Consider the following 25,588-nt stretch of genomic DNA (forward strand, 5'->3'; position numbering starts at 1 on the left):
TCAGCCGTGGAGACCTCGGGTTTGCGCCCCCAGTTCTCTCGGCGCATTGATTAGCACATTGGAACGTGTGGGATCCTAACTAATCCGCGGTTGATAGGAAAATTCCCAGCCAGGGATTCTGAGTAACGGGGGTGGGGGGTGGGGGTAGAGTGGCAAACTGCGATCGGAAGTTCAGTGGATTTAAAATGGCAGCCCCGAGCAGTTTAGGGAAAGGCTGTCGGAAGGACCTGAGGAAGTGGCTACGGCCTCGAGGCCATTCTTGAGATTAGATACCACTTCGCTCCTACTGATAACAAATTGGAACCTGTCATCAACCTCACAGCTGCCGTCCCGTGTCACGTCTCCACTCGGCAGCCTCCTTCCCCGCAGACAATTTTTTCCCCTCATTTTTGCACCCATCTAATCACAAAAGTAGAAACTAACCTGCCATTGGACGAACCTACCGATACTGCGAAAATGGGCAGAAAAGCCGCCGCCCAACAACGAATCGTGGCAGAACCACACTGCGGGAAACTCGCCCCTCTGTAACCAAACGCGGGAGGTCCGCCCACCCGCACACCCTCCCTGCGGCTCTCAGGAAAGGAAACGGCCCCGCGCAGCCGCCCGCGCACTCCCGGGGGCTCGGGGCGCCGTCCGGGCCGGTCCGACCCGCCGCGCACCGCGCTGCTCGCTCCGGCCTCCAACGCGGTTCGGGGCAACCGGGCGGACGCGGCCCGGCAGACCGGACTGGCTGAGCCGGAACGCTGGGGCCTCCTCCGCGGGGCGATTAAACGCAACTCGGGGACAAGTTGAGCCCGATCACGATAATTCAGGGAGAGAGAGGTCAAAGGCCAATCCCTTTGCAACAACCAGCAGCCGTCCCCCATTTCTACTAGGCGCAGGGAAGAGGGGCGGGGGCGAACTCGGGTTACGCCGGGCGGGCGGGAGGCGGCGCGGGGCGGGCCCTCCGGCTCCTGCGAGTGGCGGGCCGGGCACGACGGACGTGCGCTCGCCGCCAACCGGAGGCGGGAGGGGCGCAGCCGGGGCGGAGGGCGGCGCAGATTGGCGGGCCGGCCGGGGCGGGGCGGCAGTGCGGGGCCGAGATTGACGGACCCCGGGCGGCCGCGCAGACCTCCGGCCCCCGCGCTGCTCGCCGGGTTGGGCGCGCCGCTGCAGGTCCACGCGCGCCGGGGCCGGGGCGCCGCGCTCGGAGCCGGTCCCGGCGCCCGCTCACCGCCTTTGTCTCTCTCTGCCCCTCTCTCCCCGCCGCCTCCGTCCACCGCGATGCCGCCGCGCCCCGCCGCCGCCTCCTGCTCGCTCCGCCCGCCGCGCGCTGCCCGCTGCGGCGGTGGCGGCGCCCGGGCTCCATCGCGGGCCTGAAGGAGGAAGAAGAGGAAGCGAGGCGCGCCCGCCGGCCCATGCGGCGGCCCCGGGCCGGGACCCGCCACGGCGCCAGCGCCGCCGCCCTCGCCGGAGCCCGCGGGCCCTGCATGGACGGGCATGGGCTGGGGAGCCGCGCCCGCCCGCGCCGCCGGGGCCGAGCGCCGCCGCCTCCGCCCGCCGGAGCTGCTGCTGCTGCTGCTGAGCCTCGGGCTGCTCCACGCAGGTACGACGCGCGGGCCCGCCCCGGCCGGGCTTTGTTCCCGGACAGTCCCGGCCCCGAGGGTGCAGCCGGGGGGAGGGCGGCGGAGAGGGCCGAGGAGGCCTGGACACGCATCGCGGGCGGTAGCACACTCGCCGGCTATGGCGCCTGGGCGCGGGGAGGGCCCTCTCTGCCCCCGGCACACACTCCCCGCACACACTCGCTCCGCACGCGCGCGCGCACTTAGCCTCTGGCTCCCGCCGCTGGTCAGCCTCCCTCTAGCAGCCGCTCACCGGGGACTCAGGCAGCCGAGCCTGGTTCCCAGCCCTGTCCCCTCTCGAGGCCGGGTGGCGTGGCGGGGCGGCGAAGCGGAGGGACCGCGCCCGACGGGAAGGTGTTCACCATAGTTTGAAGACCTGGGAACCAATCTCCAAGTTACGAAAATGTTGTTGATCAGGGATTTTTTTCTTTTTTGCAAAATCTGCTCTTAATTTAGTGTTGAGTCCCTGGAGGGACTCATGCTCTGAGACTCGCTGCGTGTTTTGGCTCGGTGAGGCCGACAGCTGCTGCGCCCCGGCCGCGCTTTCTGGGGGCGTCCCTGCCCTGGGCTTGCAGGTGTGCCTCCTGGCCGGAAGACCTGCTTTTCTTGGAGAAATCATGTCATAAAAACCCAGGGTGCTCTTCACAAATGAGCTCCACTTTTAGGTGGCGGCCTAAACAAAGGCTTTTTTTTTAATGCCATAATTGACAGGGGAATTATTTTTTAATTTGAGAAGAGCCATAGCATTAAATTTCTTGTCTTCGAGGCCTTTTTGTCCTTATTTGCATGATCGCGGTCAAGCAGGACAGTCTGATCTGAGAATGCTGAACTTTTTAATGCCACCAAACTGTGCCCCAGTGGTTTTGTTTGTTAAATCTTACCGGCCACGCTGAACACCAGGGAGGCCTTTCAAGTAATATGGGGAAATGTGGCATTTGAGGAAACGACTTAATTTACCTTGTAATTGTAACTTTGCATTGTGATGTAACAGCTGCATTTTAACACTGTCACTGGGGGAAGCAGACTAGAAATTTCAGTACAAGTGCAATAGAAAGTTTTTCAATAATAACAACAGCTTTAAATTAGTAATGTTAGAACCTTAGGAAAATGTTAGTCTGCTTGCAGTTATATAGAAATTTTTTGTTAGTGTGTTTAAAAGTATTCAGGACCGTTTTGTGTGAAAAAGTGTGTCCGTAACACTAAAGTATGTGTTTCATGAAATGGAAGTGTCCAGTGGGCTATGCAGGGGTCTTGTTCCCAGAATTGCCATAGACAGGGTCCTGTGACAGGATTGGAATGTGGGCCTTAAAAATTTCTTCATGGGCTTCTGAAAGGTGTAAGACCCTGTCTCAAAGGTTGAGAGAATAAAGGTGCCTCAGTCTAGGAACCTGAACTCCTTCTGGGATGAAGCTCCTCTCTCATCCCAGCCTGCCCTCACTGAAGTCCCGGCTAGGTTCAGCCCCAGTGCTGCCTGCTGAAGGGTCTCTGCCGACATCTTGTTGGAGTGGACCATTTGTTAATCTGGTCTAGGAGAAAGGCTCCTTTGAGAGCATTCCCTTTGTACTGGGAGCCTCACAGCAGGGAGCCTGGCAGGTGTTCTCTGCAGATGGACCCCCGTATTGTTGCCCTCAGCACCCCTCAGGGCCCTGCATTCCACTAATTCAGCCTCAGCACATCTTGCGTTTTTTATTACTAACTGGTGATTGTGCTGTACTTCACACGTGCATTACCGGCATTAAGGGAGTTGTCTTGAATGGTGAGGCCTTTTATGTCTGATCTGTTAAAAAATGAAAGGAAAGCTCTAGACTCACAAACCTTTAAGCATTTTTCAATGACTGGCATGAAAATATTGTCACACCATTCCCTGATGATCTGGTCCAAAAACAGAGACATTACTAACTGCTGAGTTTTAAATTCTGCTCTTGGGAAATGAAGAGTGCCGACAGTTGGGTTTGTGTCTTAAGGCAGCCCTGAGTAGAGGTCCAGCCTGACAGGGCTCTCGCATGTGCTTCCTGGCCTTGCTGGATGCATCCTGAGGATTGTTTCCCCCCAGCATTGTCTTGGCATCTTGACAAGAGGTTTACTTTACCGCCTGTAACAGGCAAAGTGTGCGTTGCCATTATAAATTCATGAAGCCTGGCTATTTCTGGGTGTATGCTACAAATTAGTCATTATACAGGAGCCTGCTATGGGGCTGTAAAATGCTGACCCAAACACACTTTTCTCTCTAGTTAGCCCTCCTCCCTCCCTTCTCTATGACAAAAGGCTGTCAAAAACCTTGTCCCAGGCAGAGGAACCCGAGGAGTTCTGCTTTTTGTGTAAATTCTCAAAGCAATCAGTGCCTGGGAAACAAAGGGAAAGGTTAGAGGTGGGAGGGAAGTCCAGAAAGGGGCTGAGAATCTACATTTTACTCCCTCTAAACGGTTCCATCTGCATTCCCATATTGTTCTAACTTTTGTTAGTTAATGAGTATTTGAAATAATTATACGTAAACCTATGCTCTGATAGATTGTATAGACCATAAAAAGAACAAGTAGCCACTGCAGATTAGTGCCAGGCTGTGTGCTGTGGCTCATCTGTAGTCTAGGGTAGCTGCTCCTCGGCCTCTCTTTATTTCTTTGCTTTCTGCTTGCCGTGAATCTGGTTTGAAAAGAAGAATAATACTAGAGTTACTTGTCTTTTTTTTCCAGGCATCAGATTCTGTTGTCAGGGAAAAGGCACCAACCCTGTCTTAATACTAGCTGTGAAGGATCCGCTCGGGTGAGGACTTTGGTTGCCTTGATTTTCCCATCTGTAAAATGGTCTTAATACCCTTTAGAGTCTTTGGTTGGTTGATCTCTGTTTCGTTTTGGGTTTTTTTGTTTTTAGTAAAAATAGCTGAAAATGACTTGAACTGCTTTGGATAGAGAAATTCTTTAAATATCAGAGCTGCTTTCATCAGATTTGGCCTGAGCAAACCTAAAGTAGATTGAACACATGAAGATGTGTTTGTGATTTTTTTTTTTTAAAGAGACAGAGTCTCATTTTGTCGCCCTCAGTAGAGTGCTGTAGTGTCGCAGATCACAGCAACCTCCAGCTCTTGGGCTTAAGCAATTCTCTTGCCTCAGCCTCCCAAGTAGTTGGGACTACAGGCACCCACCAGAATGCCGGCTATTTTTTTTTTTTTTTTTGGTTGCAGTTTGGCCAGGGCCGGGCTCAATCCCACCACCCTCAGTATATGGGGCAAGGGCCCCACTCACTGAGCCACAGGCGCCGCCCACGTTTGTGATTTTCTTTTTTTTTTTTCTGAGACAGAGCCTCAAGCTGTCGCCCTGGGTAGAGTGCTATGGTATCACAGCCCACAGCAACCTCCAACTCCTGGGCTCAAGCGAAACTACAGGTGCCCACCATAATGCCCAGCCATTTTTTTGTTGCAGCCATCATTGTTGTTTGGCGGGCCCAGGCTGGATTTGAACCCACCAGCTCAGGTGTATGTGGCTGGTACCTTAGCCACTTGAGCCACGGGCGCCAAACCAACGTTTGTGATTTTTTTTTAAGTGATTTGGTGATTGCTGTAAATCCATAGCTCCAAAATATTAAAATAAGTTAATCTGCTCTCTGACTTGGTTTAAAGTAAATACCAAGCCTAGACTATAATATTTCCTTATTTGATCTTTGAAATTTAAACCTGATGACAGTCCTCAGAGGTCGTCCACTCCCACCCTTTTCTCCCGAGTAAACCCAGAAACAGAAACCCACATCATTCAGATTAGAAGACTTTTACTACTGAAAATATTAAAGTAGTTTTCTCAGGTCAATTTTAAGTTTTTGTGAATGAAGGGCTAAATTTTAATATTCTCCTAAAGTTTATTGTATCTACATCTTTAACTAATATATATTCATTAATAATCTATTGCACTGAATTTTTCCCTTTATCTAGAGTGTACATAAGATAGCTCATGTCTGGAGAGGATCACAGAGTTTATCTTAAAACAAATTCATTTCTCAAATGAGAAGTCTAACACTTGAAGAGACCAAGAGGCTTCTTCGTAGCTTAAAGACCTACGAAGAATTTCAAATGGCACAAATAAGTGTCCCAGTTCTTTGATACAGAGTCTGAGGTTGATGATAAAAGTAGCAAGTCTGTAGTTTCCTCTTTGTGGAACAGGATACCAAACTGATAGAGCAGTGGCTAACTTCCTATTGACAGTTCTTGTTTGTGTTTTTTGTGCTTTAAGAGGTTTTTTAAGGTTTTTTTGGAGAAGCTGGGAGCAAAAACATCATTTGGAAATTGAGTTTTTTCAAATATAGGGCAGTCATACTTGAATTTTCATTACTTCATTGTGGCATTGTTAAATCATTAAGTTTGTGTGAATTGTTGCTTGTAGGAGAAAAGTAGTTATGTGTATTCTAAGAATCTTGTGCTTTATAGTTCTCTGGTTCTTTTTCTTTAAAAAACAAACAAAAAAAAAAACATGACTGGGACCATCTGTCTCTGCAGCAGACTCTCAAGGTCATGGCCTGTGGCCTCTCAGTTCTGTCTGGCCTGTGCTCTGCTACCCAGTGTAACGGAGATGAATGTTAAGGGAAATATGTAGCCTGGCAAATGAATCACTTTATGTTTTTAAAAAGGACATTTACATTTCATAGAAACTAGGAAATTGTGTCAGTTACAGTTTGTTGGTAAAAATGCCTCAAGAAACATAGAATGGGTTAGTACTTGGATTTTTTTTTTTTTTTTAATTTTAATTTCTTACCTGGTAGCCCTAAAATTAAGTCAGGTGAAGGTGTTCTAACTAATCATAGTATAATTTGGGATTTTACCCCTTCCTGAGGTGTGAAGACTTTAATCATGGTTTTGCTTTTACAATGCTTTCCGAAGCAAATTACTCATACAGTTTTCAAAATCAAAACAAACTTCATGTCTTTGGCTGGAGTAGAAGAATCTTTCTCAAAATCTATGACTAATTGGCTACATTGATAAAAAATTTTTTTATTATTCCCTTGCCATTTTAATTACAAGCACCAGACTGATAGCAGGCTCGTGTGCCTTCAAGTTTTACCTTCGCTCACCATGCACAGACTTCCTCCCAGCGCTTAATTTGAGAGCCAGGGGAGCACAGGGCAGCCCTATTTCTGAAAGTTTCTTAAAATAGGAGTCTAGAATGTAAAGCAAACAGTGCCCAGGGGAGAATGTCATTTCCACACGTAGCTCAGGGAGTTTTGAAGCATTTTCAAATGTTTGGTCTTACCACCCTTCCCACAGGTGACTGCCAACAGCCGGCCCAGTGCCGGATTCAGAAATGCACCACCGACTTCGTGGCCCTGACCTCACACCTGAACTCTGCCACTGAGGGCTTTGACTCTGAGTTTTGCAAGGCCCTACGAGCCTATGCTGGCTGCACCCAGCGAACTTCGAAAGCCTGCCGCGGGAACTTGGTGTACCACTCGGCTGTGCTGGGCATCAGTGACCTCATGAGCCAGAGGAATTGTTCCAAGGACGGACCCACGTCTTCTACAAACCCTGAAGTGACCCATGATCCTTGTAACTATCACAGCCTGGCAGGCGTCAGAGAACATAGGGGAGGGGACCAGGATACTCCCAACTACCTTTTCTGTGGCTTGTTTGGAGACCCTCACCTTAGAACTTTCAAGGATCACTTCCAGACGTGCAAAGTGGAAGGGGCCTGGCCTCTCATAGATAACAATTATCTTTCGGTGCAAGTGACAAATGTGCCCGTGGTCCCTGGATCCAGCGCTACTGCCACAAATAAGGCAAGTACATGGCTCTTTCCTCTTTCCCTGCTCATTAACTGCTGGGTGTTTGACTCTTCAGATAACTTTTGAATTATGTATAAAAAGGCTTGCAAGAAACTTTCTTGTCTTCTTGGAAAGCAATGAACCAAGTTCTTAAAGGGTTAAATAAAAATTATTTAGTAAGGAATTTCTCTCTGGAATGTAAAATGTGGCTCTAAATTTAAATAGGCAGTGATATAAAGAATAAAAAGTAAACAGTGAAATGGAATTCTCCAGGGAAAAGGCAGGCTTGTTCCAGTGGAAAATGTATGGTCTTTTTTTTCAGTCATCTGTTCTGTGAGTGCCTATGTCTGACTCTTCTTGAGAAATCTAGGTTTGGATTTATCAGATGACTGAAGTGGGTGTTCTGAGTGAAGAACGGGTGACGCCTGAGGCAGAGTAAAATTTCACTGGTGACTTGGAAGCTATGGTTAAGTATTAGGCAGTTATCCAGCTTCCCGCTGTGAGCCCTCAGGGGTGGTCTAGTTGCCGGCCTCTTGGTGACTGCAGACTGTGATGTGTAACTCCCCTGCAATCTCAGGGACACAGTTTAAGTCTGAACTAAGCTGAGGGAACAGCTGATAAATTCAGCCATGTCCGGCTGCCAGTGTCTGTGGCCCATGTGTGTTTGTTCCGAGAGATCTTTGTGTGTGGAGATGTTTGATGCCAGCCCTAGGGTGCCAGTGTCAGGAAGGAGCTGCGAACTAGGTTTCTGGTGCCAGGCAGGGCTATTAGTAAATACGATTGAAAGGGTTTTCCACTAAAATGGTGTCCGAAACCACATGTAGACCATCTCATCTTGTTTAATTTCCTATATTTACTATATCTGTTCATAAGTTGGTTTAATTCCTGTGCCCTCACCCTTGCTTTAAACAAGTTTGGCATATTTGTTTAGTGAATTTAAGTTATTTTGCTTGTCATTCTATGGAGAGAATTTTACAACACCTCAGGAGATACCTGGAGACACCCAGGGGTGTCACAAATCTAAGATCAGAGGTCATTGCTCTGAACAAAGACAATGACTGTTACCCTAGTCAGACACCTCAGGGAACCCCAAAACATATAGTCCTCAACTGCCAGGAAAAGCTCGAGCTGGTCTTGAGCCCCAACCAAATTCTATATCTTGAAACCATTCTCACCCTGGATTTGTACTTAAGCAAATGGTTTTTCTTCTCTCTCTCTCTCAGAATATGTCTCTGCAACAAGTTTAAATAAAGTTAAATAATTATAAAATTATAAGAAAAATCATAGCCAAAAATTCATCATGACTGCAGAGTCGTGAACCTGGGAGTAGTCTTTGGGTGACTGAGAATTCAGGAAGACAGTCCACTGAGAGGAAAAAAAAGTCATCATCAGTTGTCCATGTAATTGAGGACTCGAAGAAGGAACTTTGTAAGCAAGACTCCAGAGATTGGGGCAGCGCCTGTGGCTCAAAGGAGTAGGGCACCAGCTCCATATGCTGGAGGTGGCAGGTTCAAACCCAGCCCAGGCCAAAAAAAAAAAAAAAAAAGACTCCAGAGATTAAGAGACCAGTTTATGGGGAAATAGTGGTTCTTTTCACAAGCCCAAAGTTTTTCATACCTTCTGTCAATCACGTCACTTTTGTTACTAAACCTTTCAAATTCTATGCATTTTATTGATTATAGAGAAAATGTTTGGGGGATAACAAGTAACATGAGTATTAATCTTAAGTAAATGGAACAATTTATACTGAAGTACTTAAGATCATTTTATTTCAGTTATTGAATCTTTTGTAATTTTTAGCAAATAAAAAGTACAACTTTATTCACTTTCTCAGTTTGGTAAGCAGTAAAGGTTTCCCTAGTCAAAAAAAAGACAGACAGAGCAGCTGCAGACACAGTCAAGTGGACACCTGGGATTCTTGCTGCGTAACTGGAAAGTACTTCCCGCGTCTGGTGACCGTGCTATTCACCAGCATACTACTCAGCCTTCACTACCACTAGTGGTTGGCTTTTTAATTTTTTTTTTCTCTTTTCATAGCTCTTTTAAGCTCCCATAAGCATCTTGAAGACTCATATTAACTGTAAAGACCTCAGGTGTGAGAAAATGGTGGCAATAAAAAAACAGGAAGCACAAAGTACAGAGTAAATTCCAAGCGAGCTCTGAAACGTCCCCTTGATGCCTTTTGAAGCTTTCTTTCTTTTCTTTTTTTTTTTTGTAGAGACAGAGTCTCACTTTTCACCCTCAGTACAGTGCTGTGGCATCGCAGCTCACAGCAACCTCCAACTCCTAGGCTTAGGCAATTCTCTTGGCTCAGCCTCCCAAGTAGCTGGGACTACAGGTGCCCACCACAATGCCCGGCTATTTTTTTGTTACAATTTGGCCAGGACTGGGTTTGAACCAGCCACCCTTGGTATATGGGGCCAGTGCCCTACCCACTGAGCCACAGGCACCACCCACCCTGATACTTTCTTTTGAGAATGTTTTCAGGATAGTCCCGGCATCAGGGAGAGCATAAGCATACCCGTGACCAGATACTGGGTGGCTGTGCATTGCAGACTCTGAGCCATCCTTGTGTTCAAGCATTTTAATATCCCGTGTGGTCACTGTCACTGGCTCTAGATGCTGGTGGTGTCGCTGGCTGATGGCTGGCACCTGTGACACTGAAGTCCCTGTGTTTCCACATCCATCGATCCCACTGTAGTTAGCACAGCCCCGCAGCACGCAACCGGACACGCTGCTTAGTGAGGTCACTGAGATGATGGCTCAGCACTGGGAGCGTCTTCAAGCCTAAGCTTGTGAGCTCTGCCTGCCCATAAGTACCCTCTTTTCCCTCAACACCGAACAACAAAATGGGGAAAAGCTACATGCAGCAAAAGAAAATGAAGTCTTCTGTGCTGGAGGGGCCATCTGTTAGTTCAGCCTTATCTCCCCACCTGGCGAGCAGCCTCAGGGCAGGTAGGCTGTGCTCCTGGGTGTTGGGCCCTCCCTCTCCAGGCTGTGACTCTCTTCCTGCGTGGTCCTTCTCCCCTGGCCTGGGAAAGATGGGGCTCAATTCCAGGGACCGCACACAGGGGTGCCTGCTCTGTGCCTGGCTTTGCCCTCGTCAGCCTGCTGTGCTCCCTGTCTCTGGAGGAGTCTGTGGCAGCTGGCCACCTTGCCAGTGGGTGTTCCTGAAGGGGAAGCAGGGCTGGTTTTTCTTCTCTTCCCCCCTGCCCAGGGGCCGCAGAGCCGTCTGGCGCACCCACACGCAGTGGCTGAGGCCCCCAGCAGCCCTAGGCCTCTCTCCCACCTTGGGCTGGCAGAGATGTCTGTAGGTGTGAGGGGAGAGGCTGGTGGGAGGGATGGGCTCAGAGGGGGCAGAGTTACCTGGGAAGAAAGGCGGTTTCTGTTTGTTATGGAGGGACGGCACAGTACAGGCTCCTGAGGACACACACGTCACCAGCTTTCTTGCACCTGAGCCCTCAGGAGAAGGTGGAAGCAGCCCCTGTGAGGGTGGGTGGCTTCCTGCACTCTGACCCGGCCTCGTGGTCTCAGCTCTCGCCTAGTTCACTGTGCACCTGTGTGTCTGTTAAAGTGGGCCCAGTAAGGCCCTGGGTAAGCCATGATCATAAGAGGTGATCAGGGAGTCAATTCTGTACTTTATGAAGGAAATACATTTACAGAAATGTTTCCTAGGTCCGGCATGGTGGCTCATACCTATTCATCCCAGCCCTCTGGGAGGCCAAGGCAGGTGGACAGCTTGAGCTCAGACCAGCCTGAGCAACAGTGAGACCCCATCTCTACTAAAATAGAAAAACTAGCCCAGGTGTTGTGGTGCCTGTAGTCCAGCTACTAGGGAAGCTGAGGCAGGAGAATCGCTTGTGCCCAGGTGTTGAAGGTTGCGGTGAGCTGTGATGCCCAGGCACTCTACCAGCCTCTATCTCAACAAAATAATGTATTCCCCATACTGTATATTAGAATTACCAGTATCCCGGGCGGTGCCTGTGGCTCAGTGAGTAGGGTGCCGGCCCCATATGCCAAGGGTGGCGGGTTCAATCTCAGCCCCGGCCAAACTGCAACAAAAAAATAGCCGGGCATTGTGGTGGGCTCCTGTAGTCCCAGCTGCTCGGGAGGCTGAGGCAAGAGAATCGTGAAAGCCCAAGAGTTAGAGGTTGCGTGAGCTGTGTGACGCCACGGCACTCTACCCGAGGGCGGTACAGTGAGACTCTGTCTCTACAAAAAAAAGAATTACCAGTATCCCAAATGCATTTAAAATTATTATTTTTCTTCAAAAATTTCAAACATTTAAAGGCCAGGGCATGGTGACTCACACCTGAAATCCCAGCACTCTGCTGGGAGGCCAAGGCAGGTGGATTGCCTGAGCTCAGGAGTCCAAGACCAGCTTGAGCCAGAGCAAGACCCCATCTCTACTAATAATAGAAAAACTGAGGCAGAGAATGTCTCAAGCTCAGGAGTTTGAGGTTGCTGTGAGCTAAGATGATACCATGGCGCTCCACCCAGGGTGACAGTGAGATACTGTCTCAAAAAAAGTTTCAAAACTTAATTTATTATTAAATTGTATCTAAACGATGATTTTTAGCAGTGCATATACAATAATACAGTGACAGTGTTTCTAGCAATACTGCTTTACAGATAATTTGGTTCCTTTGCTTTATTTTTCCTTTTGTTTTACTCAGACTCTTTTTCACCACTTTTCTTTTCCTTTCCTTCAACCTCAATAAGACAAAAGTTAAAATAAGGTGAGGTCAGGGTGACAGCATGTCCTGCTTCAGACACCGAGCTGTGCACGCCGCGGCCCTCTGGGAGAGAAGGCAGCTCACTTAGGGCCATTTGTCTTTGGGAAGAGGCTGCGTTCTTTGTGCTCAACCAAACCGGATGGTTTGTGGAGTGGACATGCTGGGCTGCCTGCCCTGGGCTGTGAGCTCCTGGGGACCTGCACGCAGCATCCAGAGCCCCAGAGCAGAGTAGGAGCCCTTGCCCACCAGGTCTGCGTAAATATTTTAAATTCTGTAATTATCCCCGAATCCCAAATTATATGGCTACTTTGGAAGTTCTTGAAAACTCCCACTGGTTGAAGATACTGGAGACCAGGCAGACTCGGCTTGGCTCTGTTAGGCGATGCCATCCCTGGACTGTACGGCCAGGTCTCCATTGTAATGAAGCCTCATCCTTCACAAGCCCCCAGCATGAGCCGGGTCCCCTCTGCTTCATGATGCCCCATAGCGTGTGGTTATTCCACAGCAGCACGTGGCGTGTAAGCCAGTGTTCCGGGTTGTTCTCTGTTGGGTACAAAGTCAGAGGCAAATGAGCCTGCATTGCAAAGGCTTTACTGGCACTTCCCGTGTTTCTCTGCAGCAAGGTTTGGGACTCTGTCCTCGCTTGACCCCAGGCCTCGTACGTTTATAATAAGTAGCCAAACTTTTGCAGCCAATTATGTTTTTAGTATCTTCACCAAGACCATGTGAGTTACACAGCCGTAACCACTCGTATTTTTTAGGACACGGGAAGAGGCTCCTTCTGCAGGCAGGACTGTATCCTACACACAGTGTTGGAGACACTGGCATTTTCTTTAAAGACCACAAACTGTCTTGCAGGTCCATTGTAATTAATCCTTAATTGTTATGATTGTAGATGGTAATTCTTGCCACCTCTTAGCAATTTGCTCCTTACCATGATCTTTCTTGACTTACAAAGATGCTAAAAAGTTATAAGACTGGTGAGGTATATTGGGAACATCTGGAAAAGGAATCTGCAATTATAGCGCCCTGCCAGCACAGTTTTTTTGTGATAAAATATGTGATTAATCTGGTGCTATATTTAAAACATCAAGTATTAAAGGGCCCACTATGTGGGGGAGATGGCGGAGGTGAGTGCAGCCTCTCCCTCAGTCTAAGCTCCTACCTGAAATTTTCAGCAGTCTGGGGAAAGTATGCGGTTTATGTACATAGTATAATCCCTGCCATTTTCCAGGTTTCTTTATAGAACACTGGAGAGCCACATTCACAGGCTGGTTTCCAGTGAAGTGACATGGAAAGTTGAATCAGGTGTCCAGAGGCCAGGACAGTCGGCAGCTGTGAAGGCCTGTCCCGTGCTGTCAAGCCTCCCTGCCTTGGTGGTTTTCACAAGTCACTGTTTTTGCTCCACCTCCCACACGAGGGTAGCTTATCACATACGTCTTCATTTCCTGTCCAACATTCAACCTCACAAGTCCTAGAACCCAACTCTCACTTCTGAAAGGTTTCTCATCTTTGATTTTATACCGAAAAGCTTTCCTGAATTTGACGGTCACGGTTACTGGCTCCTGAGTACATTTATTGTCCAGGTCCCATCTCATCTCTAAAACTTTCAGGAAAATTTGGGTTAAATATTCTTTTTGTTTTTTTTTTTTTTGGAGACAGAGCCTCAAGCTGTCACCCTGTGTAGAGTGCTGTGGCATCACAGCTCACAACAACCTACAACTCCTGGGCTCAAGTGATTTTTCTGCCTCTGCCTCCCAAGTAGCTGGGACTATAGGCGCCTGCCTCAACGCTGGGCTACTTTTTTGATTGCAGCGGTCATTGTTGTTTGACGGGCTTGGGCTGGATTTGAACCCACCAGCTCAGGTGTATGTGGCTAGTGCCTTAGCAACTTGAGCCACAGGCGCCAAGCCTGGGTTAGATATTCTTATTCTCCTTGAGTTTATCATAGAAATAGTACAGAAACACTGAAGGATAGCTCCTAGAAGCACAGAGGGGCCATGATCCCTGGTGACAGCTGCTGTCTGCATGCTCTGGGTCCTGCCCACTCCTCTTGGTCAGGTGGTGAGGTCTCCCGAGCTCCAGGCCCTTCACGCTCCTCTGGGTCGGGTGGTGAGGTCTCCTGAGCTCCAGGGGGGGCTCCTGAGTGCCAGGGGCCTCTGCTCGCTCCTCTGGGTCGGGTGGTGAGGTCTTTGAGCCCTGCCTGCTCCTGCCATTTTCCAGGTTTGGTGGTGGTGGTCGGGTGGTGAGGTCTCCTGAGCTCCAGGCCCTTCACGCTTCTCTGGGTCGGGTGGTGAGGTCTCCTGAGCTTGGGGCCCTGTGCGCTCCTGTTTGGTGGGTGGTGAGGTCTCCCGAGCTCCTCAGCTTCCCTTCATGGAGCTGTAGCACATTGCCTGGAGGTGAAGCGGTCTGTAAGTGCATATGGGGAGAGAGAGGTGGAGCCTCTAAGTTTGAAGATCACTCTGTGAGATGAACAGAGTGGCCTGGTTCCTCATTGCCATGCTTCTCACACAGGCGCACCTGTGTTACAGTCCATGTGCATTATAATGCTCTGGTAGTCAGCCTTTCACATTGCTAATCCCCCTACCTGTGCCACTCCTGTCCCTGAAATGGTTTGGGAGGAGGAAGAGGCTTTCAAAGCCCCCTGTTTGTAAGCGACATTAACCCAAGGCCTGTCCCAGCCAGGCAGGCTTCCACGAGGGTGCCAGGGGCCTCTGCTGCAGAGCAGACTGTCCCCGTCCCCCACTCCCCTCCTCCACAGTATAAGCCAGAGGCGTGAGGCCACGTCCCATACACACTTTTCTATCATGTTTCCAAATGTCTCTCTCTGGCCCATTAAATTGTCTTTAAGTCAACATTGTGAGAAGAGGCAAGAGAGAAACACTGGATGATGGTGGGTGCTTTTTTTTGGTTGACTTCAATTAATGCTAACCGAACGGTGCCTGCCCCTGTGGAATGTGGCGTGTAAAGAGTCACCGCCATGCTGAGTGGTGAGAACGGCTGCCTGGCCCTTTGTGGCTCTGTTTGTTTTGACTGCAGTAGAACTTGCTTTCCCACTGCTGTGTATTTTGTGTTCTTGTGGGTGGGTGACTTAAGGACTCTTCAGACTGCTCAACCTGTCAGGATACTAACGTGCAGGGCACAGCTTGCAGCTGGGCAGTGACAACACGGTGCTGCTGGGCCAGAAAGAACTTAGGGTGAGACAGGGTTCCGAGGAGAGAGGGGCTCCGCCTGCTCCACTCAGCTGGTTATTTTAAGAGTTAGAGCCAAAAGAAAGTTTGGCTGATTCTGGGGAGTTCTTTCATGTTGGAACACTGTGTGTACCCTGTGACAATATTTAAACACTGCTCATCTGCTCTGCACGTGCTCCTGAAAGGGGGCCCAAGGTCTGGTCTTTCTGTTTAAGGTCGGGGGGTATGCGTGTGTGCCAGTGTGCTTTTATGGGGCACTGAGGTTCCCTGCCTACCCAGGGAACATGCAGACAGCAGGGTAGTGTTTTGTAAGGTCTCAGGTAACTGGCATTTTGAAATCCGTGGTACGGGAAATGATGGAAGAGGCTATGATTTCCTAATCCCCTCGGTCTGGAAATAGCTGTGCTGAACCTAGACCCAGAGCACTGTTCAGGGTCCACCAGGGCCCTGGGTTCTGTGCCTGGCCCCCTCCTCATGCGAAGGGGTGCCTGAAAGCGAGACTTGCCAGGGCAGATTCCAGCAGAGTCTCTGCCTCCAGCCCGGGCTCTCCCCTTCCAAAATATGTTTAGCCTCCAGTCTGAAGCACAGGGCAGCCCAGGCCTGTAGCCCTGCTTGCATGTGCCCGGCCTCGCATGTGCCTGACCTCACACCTGGAAGCACTCTGCCCTGCACTTGCTGGCCTCCCGCCAGTGCAGAGTTTGCACGTGACAAGCTGAAGGAGAAACTTGGATTTGGGGGAGTGACTGAGACTTAAGGCCTACCAGCTTCCCTTTCATTCTCTCTCAGGCCACTGAGCGTGACGCCTCTTCCCCAGACCACCCTAGCAGCCTTCAGCCCTGGGCATCCTTCCCCTCTGTGCTGTTTCTTTCTCCATCTGCTGTCAAGTACTCCTGGACAGCCGAGTCAGCCCTTGTCCCAACATGTGAGTGACCCAGGCCAACACTGAGGGATAAGTCTGGTCTGTTCTATCCCCTGGATCCCGCCCATGCTCCTGGAACAGCGCCCTGTGGGGAGGGGCTGAGGGCAGAGAAGCCTGTTCTGTTGATACCTCTTTTGAAGGTAGTCTGTTTCTTACAGTCTGTGTCAAGCCTGAAAGGCATCCAGGTGAGATTCTTACCCTGCCACTCGCCTCGTAAGCACAGGTACTGTTTTACTATTGGCGTCTCATCCTAGTCCAAGAAAACATTGTCACAAAATATACTGGTGTGGGGCTTGCACTCAACTTCCTATAGATATTTCATGTACAGGCTGAATAGTGGTTATAAAATTACATTCTGGTTCATTGAATTCACAGCTGAATATTTTTAGGAAACTTACCAGTGATACCATATATTTTCCAGGCCAACTTTTTTTCTTAAATATGGCACACAGAAAAACTCCCCTGGGTTTTCTATGAAATTGTTCACAAAATGAGTCATTTTAAATGAACATGCCTTTTCTTCCTTCTCCAAAGAGGGAGGGACCCAGAGCCCTTTGTGGTTTTATATAACCAGTGCACAGTTACCTTTCTGTCTGGACAGACCAGCTCCACTGTGGCCCAGACCCAACCTTCAGGGCCACCCCAGTAAGTAGGGAGGGTGGGCAGGGAAGCCCCTCGCTGTGCCTGCGAGTGCCCCACGTCCAGGTAATTTCCGGCAGCACCTGCGAGTGCCCTGCATCCAGGTAATCCCCCGCTGCACCTGAGAGTGCCCCGGCTTCCTGATGGTGCTTCTGACTGTCCTGGACTCTGACTTAGGAAAAGTTGACCCTCAGAAGTAAAATTTGGGTGTTTTATGGGTAAAGATAGAGCATGCATGTTTTTTTCTTCTTTGTGCTTTTGTTGGACAGTTTCTTTTTATTAGTGAGGAGACTGGTTATAGAGGCTGCGTGCCACTCATGTGTGTGAGAGTGAGGGTACCAGTAGGGGCAGCTGGTTTTCAGCCTGTTGTTGTCACAAGAGGATATGATGTACCAGTGTCCGCTAGTTACCCTATCTTGCTGTGTATAGTACTAATTTGTTACCAGTATGTAATATTTCTTATGCCATTTTGAAATTATTTGTTACATAAAATTTCTTCTATCATAATGTATGTTAAAAAACAAATGCTAACATTCCTTTACAATATAAAAAGAGAAATACCTGAATATAAATAAAAATTTGAATTAAAAAATTAAGTTTTTTTCCCCCCTGAAATTTTGGCACAAAAAACTTGAGTATGTATTATACATGGCTTGCACCATATGTGGCAAAATGCAGATTATGAAATAAATTTTATTTTAATTTCTTTTGACACAAGCAGAATTTTAACCAGGTAAGGTCAAAATCATGTTTCCATATGTTTCAAGTTAATTCCTACGACTGTTAATAGTTTCATCTACTGATCCATCTTAAGCAATGTGAGTTCTTCCAATCTTCAAGTCCAGCTCTGTTATTTGAAGATTCCAGAAAAGTCTTGTACTTGAAGTGCCAAGTTGCTTGATGAGATGCAGATAAATCTTCCTTCAGAACGCAGTGTGCACAGATAGCTTCTCACACTGCAATCGGGATTCTGCTTTACGGCCGTGTGCAGCTGTCTGCAAGGCCAGTGGGTCTGGGAAGATAACTGTCTCTTGACAAGACAGCGCCTGTGCCTTCCTCTCTGGTGGCTGCCTTGTTTTTATTTAATATGTTTACATTTTCTCCTGATGGAAAGGAAAGGCAGATGCCTCTTAATTTTGATATTTCACGGCAAACCTTCTTAAGTTCTTATTGCCCTTCTCCTGTGGAAAGGTTGATCTGTAGATGGTGTCTCTCCCTCTCCCTGATAGACCTTGTGGGTGGTAAGAGCTCAGGCAGTGAAACATTAAAAATAAATGACGAGAAGTGGAGTCGTTGGTCTAAGGTGGGAGTTGAGAGGGACGGGGTGGGGGAGGTTCAACAAAAGGCATTGATGTTCTAAATGCACAGAAATATCACCCATCAATAATAAATGGTGTGGCCTGGAACAGATGTGCCAGACTGAGTGATGACAGCGTGTAGATCAATTCATAGCAGGGAGCAGCAGCAGGCCTGGGGTTTGTAAATTATCTGTGTGTGAGCTTTTGAAAGGCCTGTACATCTCCTTTGGGCTGTTTTTATGTTCTGATAGCTACTAGTTGGAAATATAAAAAGTTTGGAATTTCCAGAAATTCAATTAAATTTCAAATGTTTTTAAAGTGAGAATTATTAAGAATGAATAAATGTTTTTCTGAAGAGGAAGACAAGTTTAATTTCTTGCTTTTTCCTAGCTGAGTGCTTGCTTTTAAAAAGCTCGTGTTATAGTTATTATGAGGAATGAAATTACATTACGAAACTTAAGTGATACTGTTACCTGGTGTTTTTTACATCAATTGTGTCTCTAGACACCTCCTCAGTACACTTGGTTCATCCCCCTCACCATTTTGATTCAAGGAACAGTTCTGTACCTATTTTCTGTGTGAAAATCGCTTTGCCCTGAGAGGAACAAGGGAAAATCACTACTAGCAAATTGGAAAGAAAGACAAATCTGTTAAGCTACCTGGAATATTTTGTAGATGTAGTTTCTGGAGTGGAAGTCAAGTTTTGATTTGATCTTCTAATTCTGTGGGAGATACTGTCAGTGTCACAGGCAGAGGGGACAATGGCTTGGGTGGTGTTTGAAGTGACTTCCTGAGCTCCTGGGTTGGGACTGGTGTGCAGAATGAGACACAGGCCTGGGGAGACATGCGAGTTATTCCACCCCTCCTAGTACGGATTCTTGCTTCCTTTGTGGAAACTTATTTGGAACTGGAGATCTCTGATTTGTTGTCCCAACAAAAGTAATTCCTCTTTTTTTTTTTTTCTATAGTGGACAAAAAAGTACTTAGTTCTTGTAAATAATATCAACTTGCTTTAAATCTGAGGTTTGTTAGGCCACCTCGAGAAATTACTTAGTTTTGTAGAAGACTTTGTTTAATCATTGAACGTTATGGTTGAAAGTGAGGACAGTGATTATATAAAATTCTGTCTCCAGATCTTATTCTAGCCATCTGTGTTGTGGACGATCAGTGTTTTCAAGTGCAAAATTTTGAATTAACCTTTTCACTTCCAAGGGACCGCAGAAACACAGTTGTCAAACTGTTACCTCAAAAACACAGTTGTCAAACTGACATTAGAGCCACCAAATAAATCTATTTTATAGGCCCGTTAGATATCTAGTGCAAAGCCCCCTTCACTCTGAAAGGCCTGTGGCTGGACACACAGGGATTTCCTGGCGTCATCTCTGGTACATCTCCTTTGGGCTGTTAAGGAGGTGCTGAAATGTGAGAGGCTGGCAGCGAAATCAGATTGTGGCTGGGGTGGTGGGGAAGGAAGAAAACCCAGCTTTTTACAGCACATGGTCTGGCTTTTAGTTGCAGCTGCAAACAACGGATATGAATTTAACCAGTTGCTACAGTGCAGCTGGCCCAGATCTGCTTTATAACTGGCTGAAGTAAAGTGAAACGGCTGGAAAATTCCAGCCAGGCAACACCAGCGTGAACATGTGGAATTAAACAGTGTGAGCAAATGCTGGCTGAGTTGAGGAAAGACTTCAGACATAAACTCTGGTGGGGGGATGGGGGGTGGGCCCAGGAGGGGGGCGTTTTCTGGCCTTTTTAACAAGCCTCTATTGTTTTGATTAGTTCCCTTGAAGGAGGTGAAAGGTTTCCGCCATCCAGAGTAATTCATAGAGTGCTTGGCCTGTCTGCCTTCCGCCTTGACTGAAGTCACCTGATACTTTTTGCTTTTTCAAGAAGGAAAGAGAAATCTGTTTCCTCAGCTACTAGCAATGACTCAGATCTGAGAATTTGGTCTTTTTGTCCATGGACAGTCCCTGTGTCCTCCTGCTATCTTGCTTCTGCCACCTGTCCCCAGACACAGGGCACGTGGGAGGTGTGCAGAGGTTGGGGTTTTATTTAATTGTTCTAATTAAAGGATTCTCCAGTAAAGAAAATAGCTCTGCTAAAGGGAGGTCTTTTGTATTATCAGTAGATTTTTTTTCTCTTTATGAATTGTGTGCTTCAGGTGGAGAATTGAGACTTGGCTGGAAAAGGATTTCTGAGGAGTCAGAGGAGCATGGTGTGTTGGGGGAAAACATTTGCTGTAACCACGTTAGGGTAGTTGGTCTCTACCAGTGCTTGGGAGCTGTGTTTGCCAAGTGATTCGCAGTCACAGAGATTAGCCAGTGAGGTGAAACTTTTGATAGGACTTGGAGAAGCTTTCTGGAGGGACAGGGCTGGTGGCTGCAGCTGGGGCCACCCCTGCCCCCAGAGTCTGTTTGGAGTGATGGTCCAGTGAAGAATCCTTTCAGAAAGCAGAGTATGCTGTTAATTAAGCTCCTTAACATTTCTGCATAACTTGGGAAACTTTTCTTTTTCTCCTAGAACTCTATCATGGCTCACCCATTTTTAGAAGGAGACAACATTTAAATTATCAATAAAAATTGCCTATATCCCAACCTCAACACTGTTTCCTGTCTTAGGAAAGTAAAGTTTTTCTTGTTTCACATTCCCTGGAATTGTGTTAAACGTTAATTCATTAAATACATGGGACTTTCTGGTATCTTTCCTAAGAGTCATACTGTTAGTTTGCAGGTGTGAACAGTGGGCTGAGTTTGGAGCCGATGTCTCCAGCCGCGGCGCGCTGGGAGGCCTCCAGGTTAATCCCTGTGCGTTTTCTTCCCGCAGATCACCATCATCTTCAAAGCGCACCAGGAATGCACAGACCAGAAGGTCTACCAGGCCGTGACAGATGACCTGCCCGCCGCCTTCGTGGACGGCACCACGAGCGGCGGGGACGGCGATGCCAAGAACCTGCTCATCGTGGAGCGCGAGAGCGGCCGCTACGTGGAGATGCACGCGCGCCACATCGGCACCACGGTGTTCGTGCGTCAGCTGGGCCGCTACCTGACGCTGGCCGTGCGCATGCCGGAGGCCCTAGCCATGTCCTACGAGGAGAGCCAGGACCTGCAGCTGTGCGTGAATGGCTGTCCCCTGAGCGAGCGCATCGATGACGGCCAGGGCCAGGTGTCGGCCATCCTGGGGCGCGGCCCACCTCGCGCGGCCCTGGGGCAGGCCTGGCCGGGCCACACGCTGGAGACGGCCAGCAGCCAGTGCCACGAGAAGATGCCGGTGCGGGACATCTACTTCCACTCCTGCGTCTTCGACCTGCTCACCACGGGCGACGCCAACTTCACCGCAGCCGCCCACAGCGCGCTGGCTGATGTGGCTGCGCTGCACCCGCGCCGCGAGCGCTGGCACATCTTCCCCCGCGCGGGGGCCGCGCGCTCCGCTGCCACCGCAGCCGGCCTGGGGCTCACCTGCTGCGCCCTCGTCCTGTTTTTGTAGGGTTGTCTTCGTTTTTTTATTTCTTGTCTATAGCAAAATTTTAAAATATATATTGTCATAATATATTGAGTAAAAGAGCATATGTGTATAGACCGTGTATATGACGGGGTGCTGGCCCCGCGCCCTCGGGACTGTACAGCTGCGTCGCCTGTTCTCGCATGTGTTGGATGTAGTATTCTTTGATTGTATCAATTTTGTTTTGCAGTTTTGTGAAATGTTTTATAATGTCCCTGCCGGGGGACCTGTTAGAAAGCACTTTATTTTTTATATATTAAATATTTATGTGTGTACCTGGTTAACACGTGCAGTGCATACACAGACGCTGCACGCAGCAGCGTCTCTTCCAGGTGTCCGGTCGCCCGTGGCCGCCCTCGCTGTCCCCTCCTGCCCTTCCCGCGGCTGCTGATCAGCGCAGAGCTGCATCCTTGACCTGCCCTGCTTGATGAGAAAGGTGGTGAAGCCCCGAACAGGTGCAGTGACTTTTGACTGCTAGACGCTAACCCAAAAGCCCCCTTCCTCTCCAACCGCTGTTACCCTTCCAGAAAGGGACGGTATCACCGCCCTTCTTACGACGCCCAATTCTGATCACACAGCTGACCGCAGAGAGTGTGTCAGGCCGGGCCACGTGAGCGGCTGCTCCCTGGGGTCTAGAGATGATTTCATAGGTAAATCCAAGGCGCCTTGCTAGACCCCAACAGCTCTCAGACTTTTCTCATCCCATTCCCCTTTTAAATGGTAGCTTTTCCCTCTTACCTGGTCTAGGTTGAGCAGAATGTGAAACCATTAATTCCGTGATGACCATGCCTGCCCTTTCTCCTCTGCAGGGCTGTGCAAGCCCAGGCCTTGCCCTTGTCCTGCGTGCTGGGGAGCCCTCTCCCCCGACTGGGTTGGCCCACCTGACCTTGCTGCCGGGATCCAGGGCCTGGGCTCCAGATTGTTTTTCTAGTATAGAAACTAGACCCCACCACAAGGGCTCTTCCTGCTCCTCGTCCCCCACACCACAGCCTTGGCCACAGCTCTGACATCTGTGTGTGATGGGACGGTGGAGACCGTCACACAGAGAAGCTGCTTTGGCCTGGCTCAGTGTGGCGGCTCCTGGTGCTGGCTACTCCCCAGTTCTCCTTAACTAGGCCTGTGCTCCCCAGTCTTTTTTTAAAATCAGGTGCTCTGTCTCGTAATGCCTGTGGGTATTAATTTAATTGGTTGCTCATGTGACTTGGTGAGATCCCTATGAAGTAAAACAATCTTTTCTTGCCGTTTCCATTCCGTGTCACTTCCTCCTTACAAACTGAAAAGGGCCACAGGCAGGAGCAGTGACTGACAAAGTCAACCCCAGGACAGGTGGTGGATGTTGGTCTGTGTGGTTCCAGGAAGAAGTGACACAGTGTGTACTTTAAATAATTCAAGTTCACATAAACAGAAACAAAAGGCATGAAGTTTAAAAACCACAGTAATTTAGGCCACGACTGTGCTTAGAGTTAAGTGGCCGGGTAATTTCTTTTGCCATGTCCTATCAAGCAGTGGTACTGTCAGAGGCCCAGACTGGCAGAAAAAGAGGATGTCATTTTCGGGAAGTTCTGTTTCTTGGTGAGTTGACTTGCCATCCAGTCACAGGGTGGATTTGTGAGTTCATCTGGAGGGCAAACCTCTCTGCCTTCTGGGGTGTGAGAGAATAGTCTTGGGCAGTCTGGGGAAATAATGAAGGTGCCCGTGGCCTCTCAGGCTGAGACCTGTTGTCCTTTTCTGGAAGCTGGGCGAGGGCCTGCCAGCCGCTTGCTGTGCACAGCAGCCACTTCGCTCACTCGCGTACCAAGTAGAGTAGCGTGGACAGGAAAAACACGGAGGATACTTGTAACCACTATTTTTGTGCAAATAGTATGAAAGTGAAGTAAAAGCAATAGTAAAAATTTCAATGGTATCTGGGTTTATAGTAGGTATGATTTATATACTTCTGTTCTTTTCAGGGAAAATAAAACAACCACCTCTACTCGTAGTTGGGAAGAGAAAATCTGGCTGTTTTGCCATGCCATTCAGCTCCAAGGGTCGCTTTCATGGTCAGCTGTTCTCCTTCTCATCAGTTTCCTTGTAAAACAATTCCCACAAATCCCTTTCAGAAATACAAGTAATTCTCTGGATAAGGGCAAGGTTTGCAGATGTCTTCTCTGGGGTTTCTAGAGAAAATGCTGCTTGCCCACGTTGGTTCTTGAAGTCCTTTGCCAGAAGAGTTTTGGGTGATACCAACCTGTGACTAGCCTGTAGCTGTTGAGGAGGTCTCCTCCGGGAGCTTCAAACTTGGGCGAAAACACTTGTTTGCACAGATGCTCCACATGGCTGTCTTTAAAAAGACTCAAAACTTTCTTTGTCCTCTTTGTTATGCTTGGAAACCCCATAGTGTCAAGTTTTTACAAAGAAACCTTTAGATGTGGTTCCTAGGTACATGAATACGTATCTGTGTAAAACAGTGAGTGTGCAGTGTGTAAATACTCTAAATTATTATGCTAGAAAAATAAAGTCGCTACCATGCTGTGGAATGTGGTTCTGTGATTGCAGGGACGCCTGCTGGGGGAGCTGAGCAGCAGCTGCAGGAGGGGAGGGGAGCTAATCCCTCACGTCACTGGCAGCCAGCAGACCACTTACGCAGTTTTTCCTTTTTAAATGTTAAGGGATGATAAATAAGCTGGTGTCTGTGATAGTGGTCGGCTGAACTGTCCCACAGTTCTGTCTTTGGTAATAGCCTTGGTCCCTGGAAGATCTGGGCTTCTCCCAGGCTGTGTGGGCTGCAGCCACTGATTCCTGTTGGCAAGTTGTGAGAACAGGGCTTTCTGGCTTTGAAAGCTTGCAAATCCTCACTTCTTGGGTGTTCTAAACAGAGGCATCAGAAATCACAAGTTGGTCTTTGTTCAAGAAACATGGCAAATGATAGAAAAGCTTGAGAAAAAATTAAACCCAAACTGACTTACTAGGTAAGATACCAAATGGATCAAGTTCTGACTGGGGGGAAATAATGCACAACCGTTTCTTAAATAGCTTAACCATTGCACTCGGCGTTTCCATGTTCAGAGAAAAACCTGAAATGCACATCAGCTGAACCACTCAAAATAGGGGGACGGTCGCATAGTCCCTGAGTACCTGGAGCGTTGCCTGTGCCGAATGAATGCCAGTAATCTATATCATGATGGATGTAGATTTTGCTTAAAAGTCAAAAATAATTCATCATGCTCTGTTCATGCGCAGACCTCCAGCTTTTCAGGGACTGAAACTTGAACTCCAGAAATCTATAAGGGAGATAATCTTTTTAAAAAATAGCAAATGGTGGGTGGTGCCTGTGGCTCAGAGGGGTAGGGCGCTGGCCCCATATGCCAGAGGTGATGGGTTCAAACCCAACCCTGGCCAAAAACTGCAAAAAAAATAGCAAATGGTGATATGAACCCTAAGAGTTCTGTTATCTGGTTTATTTTGCTTATCATTTTTCATTTTGTAGCCTCCGCCTTGGTGGCATTCTCGTGCCCAGAGTGCCCTGGGATCCACACTCTTGGGGGGCCGCTGGCCTTTCTGAGCAGAGGGAGGGCCTTGCTGCGAGTCTCCTCCTGTCCCACGTGTATGTCACCCAGAACATTTGACACCCAGCAAGCAGTGTGCCCAGCTCACATATCGTCCTTTCTGCTTCCACCCTCCCCTGTGCTCCCACATGGACAGTCACATGCACATGACTGTTGTTATTCAGGTGGTATTTTCCTTTGAATTTACTTCTCTTCTCCCAAGTACCTCTAATTAGCATGAGGTTTGATACTACTATCAACCAAATAATAGAATAGACTGGCGTCATGGCTGCCTGCCTTGCGACGTGGGCTTCTCAAGAGTGGAGTGAGGTTAACAGGAAACTGGAATGTTGGGGGCCCAGGGAGGTGCAGGACACTGCACAGCTGGGCTGTGTCCCCTCAACCTCAGTAGGGGGACATTCAGACCGACCGACCAAACC

The 25,588-nt window shown here is 48.6% G+C and overlaps 1 protein-coding gene across 1 annotated transcript; it reads left to right on the top strand.

The window, feature by feature from the left end:
• Positions 1–1,344: 1,344 nt before the first annotated feature.
• Positions 1,345–24,140, top strand: RGMB (repulsive guidance molecule BMP co-receptor b). The gene is made up of 3 exons (XM_053566866.1): positions 1,345–1,585; positions 6,847–7,355; positions 20,950–24,140. The coding sequence occupies exons 1-3, from the start codon at positions 1,480–1,482 to the stop codon at positions 21,607–21,609; spliced, it is 1,275 nt and encodes a 424-aa protein (XP_053422841.1). The 5' UTR covers positions 1,345–1,479; the 3' UTR covers positions 21,610–24,140.
• Positions 24,141–25,588: the final 1,448 nt, after the last annotated feature.

Source organism: Nycticebus coucang, chromosome 17 (assembly GCF_027406575.1).
Source record: "Nycticebus coucang isolate mNycCou1 chromosome 17, mNycCou1.pri, whole genome shotgun sequence".
In the NCBI taxonomy this organism is placed as follows: Eukaryota; Metazoa; Chordata; class Mammalia; order Primates; family Lorisidae; genus Nycticebus; species Nycticebus coucang.